This window comes from Olea europaea, unplaced genomic scaffold, assembly GCF_002742605.1.
Source record: "Olea europaea var. sylvestris unplaced genomic scaffold, O_europaea_v1 scaffold293, whole genome shotgun sequence".
NCBI classification, from domain to species: domain Eukaryota; kingdom Viridiplantae; phylum Streptophyta; class Magnoliopsida; order Lamiales; family Oleaceae; genus Olea; species Olea europaea.
In genome coordinates this window covers 195,662-203,571 of record NW_019247890.1, presented here as the reverse complement: position 1 = coordinate 203,571, position 7,910 = coordinate 195,662, and the positions used below count along the sequence as shown (strand labels likewise).

Here is a 7,910-nt window from a genome sequence, read left to right as displayed (position 1 = left end):
TTCATAAGAATACCATCAAAACATGGCTAAATACACCAACATGAGTATGTACCTTTTACCTTGATGAACTTGCAGAACCACCAAGTAGACTCAGCGCTACTTCATTGGCATTCACAATGATATACCTAAGCTAAATTTTACCAAAACACTGACTGCAGATTCTAATATGATTCCTTCACAATCTAACACACTACAAAATCAAAAAATATAGGCCAACACAAAAAAGTTTCGTCCTAGTGTCAACTCCCCCAATATTGACTAGCCTATAGCATCAACACTAGCTAAGGCAGAAAACGTTCAAACAACTCTGTATTTGGTTCTGTTTGAGCTTGTTAACATTCATTTTGTTACTTTATCAAGCAATCAAACAGACCCCGTCAACAGTTCATTTGGAGACTAAAATGAAGTAATGCCTTCAACAGTAGTGAAAGAATTACCAATAAGCACATATCTATTTTATGATAATAAAACCTAAAATGCAATTATGAACATCAAAAGTAGATATTGAAAAAGAAAGTTCCCATCTCTTAAACTTTGCAGCTCTATATATTGAAAAACCTTGATAAAAATACTGCTCTTTCCATAGCTCTCACTCTTCGAGACCCCATCTTGTGATAGCATCTATTGAATGTCGATTGGTATAAGTGCATAACTGCCCCTTTTTCACATAACTAAATGCATATTTATAATTATAATGCATATACTCAAACAAATATACATACAATGGTACCTGGAGTCAAAGCTAGTCTAAATCTTGATTCGTTTAGAAACAAGTTACTACAGTAAACTGTCATGTGCAGCAACTATCAATTGACCCAAAAAGTAGACATGCAGACATAAATTTGCAGCACTGAAATAATCATCATACAACATTGCAACCAAATTTGGAGTCAACTAAATGAATCCTTCTTTGCTACTATTGTAATAATAACCATAATAATGCAAATATTTTATTCTATTTCTTTATCCTAATATTTGTGGAAATACTCTAAACTTCTTTTCAGACCAGTGCATGCATCAAAGATCAAAATCCTAGTAAGTAGAATGTACATTGAAGACAGAAGAACAGATAAATCAAGGAATGATACCTTTAATATGCACAAGAATCAATCATCCAAGCCACGGATTTCATGCCCCACCTAAAGTCCATGTAACGCTGATACAATTTCTACTCCAATCTACCGTTTGCGGTTCACAAACTTTCTTGCAGTAAAAAATACATAGGTACTAAATACATATTTGCATTACCTAGAGCTTTAACAAACATTCTCCTGCTTAACCTCAGCACTTCCCAAAGTCACCTTTTGTGCGCTTCTCTTGCTTTGGATTTGGCGGACAAATTCAGCAACTACCACATGGAACTTGGGAGCAAGCTTACTTGTCGAAGAGACATTAAGCCCTGCCTTCTTCAAAGCACGTGCCACGTGCTTTTCAGCCTTTTGAAAGTGAAGAGGGCAGTAAGAAGGAATTGTTGATCTTAGTATTGGTTTCCCACAAAGTATTGGTCCTGTAGGCGAACTGGCACATGACAATTACAAAAGAATATTAAACAGTTATTCTCGGTAAAGGTAAGATTACAAGATAGAGAATAGTACCCAGAAAAAGTCAGAGAATAGTACCCAGAAAGGTCTTATCTTGTTAGATCTTGCAGCAGATATTGTTATCTTAACAGAAAATTAATTGTGAGAATTATTTTCTCCATAACCAAAAAGGAAGGAATTCACAGTGTCAACAATAGAAAGATATTCCCTATATTCCTAGATGTCTTGCAAGGTGATCCTTACTGATTCACACAGAATTCCACATCCCATGCTACTCGGGTCAAAGCGTAAGCTAGTGATGTTTTCGACTACAAGACTTCCGCCATCTAGGCTACAGCATTCGTGCTGCTTCGCCTAGCAGATGACCCTTTTATTTTTCTACAACAACCCTGTTTCATGGTTTAGGCTCATTCAAGGTTGACTTATAAAGTACACACATGCAGTGGGAGAATATCAAACCATCTTCAAAACAAGTATATTGTGCTTCAGATCAAGATTCTTGAGATATTCATGATCTATGAGAGAGCCAATTACAACACCACTCAACTATGAAAAGTATCATCAATTTAAAACCTATACTGCATTGTTATATCTCAAAATTTCTTCTGATTGACGCAAAAGAATCAGCATGAATCAATGATCACTTGTGATTCAGATCTCCATGATTTATCTTGTCATTCATGATAACTTAGGCTGGATAGAAACAAGGTCACAACAAAATATAAATAATTTACATTTTTTTTTTCTAAATAACATCAAAATTGAAAATCCAAACCTAAATGTAAGTAGAGAAATAATGACTAGGAAAAAGACACCCCTAGTCTAAAGTACATTACAGACACCAAGGGAAAACAATATGGTATGCACTATGAAGCAAAACATTAACATGTACGAGCAGAACCAGTTATTGGATGTCCGTTTATGCATGAATATAAACCTCGAATACAAATCTTGAAATCCAACAACTTAGTCCTGAGTTCACAGCACTTGTTCTCGGTTGCCACATTTAGGTATACCTCTTCCATGATAAAAAAGAATACTAAATGGTCTAAGAAAGCTAGAGAGTAAATAATAGCAAAGGAACTCAGAACTTTTTCCCTAGCAACTTTGTTTTTTTTTGTCAATAATTCATTTCCGTTTCCGTCATGCACTGGGCCTCCTGAATAATTCTCCAATTACCAGATTATTGCTATTCTAATCATAAGCTCTGGTTGTTCAGTTATTCCAGCAAAAAGAAACGAGTTATGAATTTCTCCAAGGCTAGGGAAAAGGGAAGATACACTGAAACATGTCGGTCATAATACATGCCAATGGTTCAAACTGGCAGACTATAGATGACAAAAGATCCAGCCTCTGGGCCACCCCCACAATGCCTGCCCTAAATCTTTTATTATATTATTATATTTTTAAATTTAAATCGTAGTTAAAAATAACAAAATAAATATTTAAACGTAGTTGTAAATAGGATATTTTAACCCCCACCCCACCCCGCATTCCCAAAAATCCCAACAGAGTGGGGACAGGAAGGCCGCTGCAGCCCCATGCCATCCCTATGGCAGACCATACAACAGTGAGAAATTTAAGTTAAATCTCTATTGATAAGCTTCATAGCAAAAAGAATATTAGTGAACCTGTGATAGTGCAATGAGCCTATTCAGTCCAGATATAGTCAGATCCAACAACAGAAAATAATCATCATAGATACTTTCCTCTTACCATTTTGTCACAAATGATGCCATTAAAACAGAAAATTGGATGCCTATCAACTTTCATAGTCTATTTCATTCCATCAACAACTCAGGCCTTGACATGCTACTTCAATTCTAAGATCGCTACTTTGGGGCCACAGACCTCATGATCAAACAGAAATTTTTTTAGAATGATGAAACCGAAAAGGAGTTGATAATTATTGTCTTTTCTTCATCTATTTAGGATAGACAAGAATGATTTTTGCATTCTTTATTTTATTAAATAACTAGGAGGCATAAAAGTTGATTTGCTTTTGGTGTAGTGGTGTCGTGGTTGCTAAAGGGATTGGGAACAAGAGGAAGGCATCTCTCGAATACCAAAATGGGGGGAGATGGGAGAATTAGAATTTCCAAACAATTTGAACCCACTTCTTAGAAATACAAATGGAAAACTAATTATTAATCTTGTCATCAGCATAATAGTGGAGATTATTTGGAAATTTAAAGCACATATTGATATTTACAAAATAATTTTGTGTGACAGTACCTACATTTTTAGATATGACATAATCACCTAGGATTAAATATCTCTCATTATGAATATTCAACAAAGAAAATACATCTGATGCAATTTCTCACTTGAAATATAGTATCATCTCCAAATCTACCAAGTCTTATGTCTTGAGATAAGAAACAGGTCCACATCTTCGAGGCTAGCAATATGAATGCCAAATCTAGTTTAGGTTTTGGATTTTGAGTTCATATGTCTGAGTAATCTAATATTGATACAGAAGTTGCTCAAATTCAGAAAAACCATATCAAGAAAAGAACCTGTACCATTTTTAGCCCCTATTTCATTTAAATAAAAAAGAATGCTTTTAATATATTCTGATAAGAGTTGACGAAGATTGTGGTTGAAAAGTTAATAAAACTTGTGGATCCCATGAAATGTTAGGTTGAGAATGAGTTTGCAAAAAAATGAATTTTACAAAATTGAGACCAAACAAGAGCTTAATAATCACAAGTTTTATGTTACAACTTGCAACCAAACCAAATCATAGCAAATATGAACCTTTTTTATTAATATTATTTTGAATACACATCCAAATTCCAAAACATAAAGAAACCCTATATCAATGTATAATCTTGCAACACAATGTTCAATACATCAACTCTTACAAGAAATGCAATAAATAAAATAGCCATTAAGCCACATTCATATATTCATTAAAGGTTTGACACGTGACAAACTTTCATAAAATAAAAAATCATCTTTTTACTCTTGAAAATCTCTTTCTATAATTCAATAAACATAAGTATCTACCCACACAGACATTTCCATAATTCGATGGGATTCGAGCTTGGACCAATTGCTTTTCTGATCTTGATTCTCTTCATTAATCTCTACACCCCAAATATCCGTACTTCTCTAATATAGTTAAGATTTCTATCTATATTGTTGTGTCATCAATTACAGATACGGATGTTAATGCAAATTAGTTATTGCAAATCGTTGTTCGTAATAATTTCTTTAATTATATGGATATGTTATGTCCAAGTAATAGTTTACAAAAATCCTTTCTATGCTGCATCTTTTCAACTCCAAGCCATCCGTTGCCAAGGGTTGCATGAATTTCCAAAACTAGTTGAACCATAAAAGAATCAAATCGAATTGGTCGTGATTGAATCAATTCAATAACAAAAATTAGTTTTGGTAAAATTGTAAATGAGAATAGGGACCATTCGGTCAGGGCCTTGGTTTCTAGCTTTGAACCGAATGGAAAGCTGCTTCACCGTAATTTTTTGGATCACTTTCGTTAGTGAATTGTACCAACTAAACATCACACCTTTCTCCACTATATAATATGACCCCAAAAAAAAAAAAGCAAAAAAAACAAACCACCTACAAACAAATGACACTAAATCACAAAGTCCTTTATTAGTATAGCCTTCGTCTTTCTTTGTTCTTCAGTTGGCATTTTGATTCCAATTTTGATCTCTTCCGGCCAATGACCCAATACCATTTGGCTATTTCTCTCCAAAATCTTAATTGAGAGTCATTGGCACCTGCAAACAGAAAAGGAGAGGATTCTTTCTCCAGTTTTTTATTTCAAGAATTTTTATTGGAGATCAGTATTTTGTATTTCTTTACACTAAAACTAAAGATACATAAGGGAGACTGAAAGTTTATAATATGATATATTCAGTTATCTTTTCTTGTACTAAGATGGCCCATGTAGTCTCTTTATATGCATGCGTGTCTGTTATGTGTGCATAATGAAGGAACAGGAAACACTGGGTGATGGAAGTCTCGCAGTTTATTTCAATTGTGAGAAAAAAACAACTTTAAAAAAGTTGGCGAATTGGTCAGTAAGGAATTATGAATTAATTTAAAAATTAAGATCAATTCAAAGGATACAAATGAACAAGACAACAAAAGTCCTGGAAGATAAGGTTCCAGTTCGTTTCTAGCCTTAAAACTTTGAATTTATTCCTTTCAAGTCTGGTCTGGACATAAAAGCATACCAAACCAATTTTTTTACCACCCCCATTTGTTGCACTAAGTATGCCAATGCAGCATCATCGAATTTATTAACTTTTGATGCTTCTAAACATGCAGTTTCTATTGTTGACATAGTACTTTACCCTTTTAAGAAAATTTAAAGAATTTATTCCAAATTTTTAGGCCTACAATCAGCCAATTCATGATGGGTCCACAGAGCAAACAATATTTACTCTGCCAAAGCAGCTGATACCACACCAGAAAACCCATAATTGCTGCCTACCGACCATGAATAAACACAAACCAACAATCCCAAGCAGCCAACGAATATAAGGGCCTGTTTGATTCCCAATTCCCATTAATTTATTTTCCGGTTTGCTACGCGGAAATTTTAAAATATATTCACTCGATAAAATATTCTATGCGTTCTCCCAAAACTTTTCCCTAATTCTTAACCACACATTCTCCTAAAAATACCATTCAAAAGTCGTTTCCTCTCCAATTAAAGGGAATCAAACAAGCACAAAATGATGATTCCCAGGGCGTTCTAATCGTGCCGTTCAGTAGGAGAACAATCTTAAAATAAAGCGCCAGCACCATTCGATAGCCCCAAATAGGCAGCAGGAAAGAACAAGGTACCAAAAAAAAAAAGAGAGAGAGAGAGAGAACGGCTGTGAGCTAGTGTTCGCGAAATCAATATACAGAGTTGAGAAAACGATGTACGACGTGTCAAAGCATACACAAATGAAGGGGTAAAATATCAAAGATAAGAAGCAAACCTTTTGATGGAGAAATTGCAAGCCTTATAGAGCTTCTGCTTGGAGTCAGAAAGTATATGCATATGGCAAAAGTTGGTCAATGCCATGGCCTTCGCCTTGCACCCATGAACCCCACACCTATTAACAATATTATTCCCACTGTTAACCCCAGAATTTCCATTCTTACTACCAATCCCATTAAAGTTCTCTTGAATTATTCTTGTTCCGTCCCAGCAATTCGAGTTGATTTTCTCGTTCTCTTCATCTTCTTGAAAAGGACTTTTTCCGTACTCCCAGCAGTAATCTCTGTACTTGAGTTTAAGCTCCTCCATTAACGCCCAGTAGTGGTCCCGGTAAATACGGACCAGTTGCTTAGTCCGGCGGGCCCGGCGTTTTAGCACCTCGTGTCGGGTCAGATACTCGGACTTGGATAGGATCAAGTCCTCTTCGGATCCATCGATCCACACTGGACCCATTGACGATGACGACGAAGGATCAATCATGTCAGTGGCTAAGGGTTTAGGGTGCAGAGACAAGGGTTTTTGGTCAGGTTTCCCAGCGAGGGAAGGAGCAGAAACGGAATTTTGGTAGCGGTTGTTGTTAGCGGCGACGGAGATGGCGGCGCTGCCGCCGGCTGTAGGGGCCATAGGTAGCACGAAATCTCGGAGAGACGACTTGTTTAGTCAGCGAATTAATTGGAAAGAGCCCTATTTATATACGCAGCATTCCTTGCGTACGGAAAAAAATCACAGAGGGCTCCCGTGAATATTTTATTTCAAAAAATAAATCACCCACTCTAATGTTGTGTTATTTATAAAACTTTGAGATAAGCCGGACCGCGAGGGGGAAATTTTCAAGGGATGCTACAGGTCACTCAGAAACCGACGGGTCCCATGATTTTTAGTGTATTTTCTTAACTTCCATTTGTCCCCCATTTTTATGAAATAAAAATGAGTAGAATAGTATTTTTTTTTTAAAATAAGTGATTGAAAAGGAAGGAAAGATTTTTTGATTTACATATAATATTATTATGAAAGATTATGTGGTTAAAAATAGAAGAGAGAAAAATGAAATGTAATGAAATGAAATTTAATGAGGACCAAACGAGGGCTTAATAGAGTCGTGCTGAGCATACAGAGCAAGCACTTACATGGGTCTTACCGACCCCTGAAAAGGGTGGGGTCGATTTTTTTTTCATTTTTTATGGCATTGGGGCCCACGTGGGGTCGACCCCATGTGTGGGGTTGATAAGACCCCTATAGAACAAAACCCTGTCTTAATGACGTGGGACCCATCTCTTTATGAGAGTCTGTACAAATCCTATGAAAATTTTCCCTGGCAGTATAGCATTTCTACATGTAGATTGGTTGTTTATATACAAGGAAAGTTCTACGGAGATGCGCAATTTTTTTTGCTTATT

At 35.8% G+C, this 7,910-nt stretch overlaps 1 protein-coding gene across 1 annotated transcript; it reads right to left on the bottom strand.

Moving 5' to 3' along the window:
• Positions 1 to 1,068: 1,068 nt before the first annotated feature.
• On the bottom strand, positions 1,069 to 7,264 carry LOC111384513 (INO80 complex subunit D-like). Its single transcript, XM_023008795.1, has 2 exons — positions 6,512 to 7,264; positions 1,069 to 1,518 (listed from the first exon to the last, which is right to left on the bottom strand). The coding sequence occupies exons 1-2, from the start codon at positions 7,135 to 7,137 to the stop codon at positions 1,257 to 1,259; spliced, it is 888 nt and encodes a 295-aa protein (XP_022864563.1). The 5' UTR covers positions 7,138 to 7,264; the 3' UTR covers positions 1,069 to 1,256.
• Positions 7,265 to 7,910: the final 646 nt, after the last annotated feature.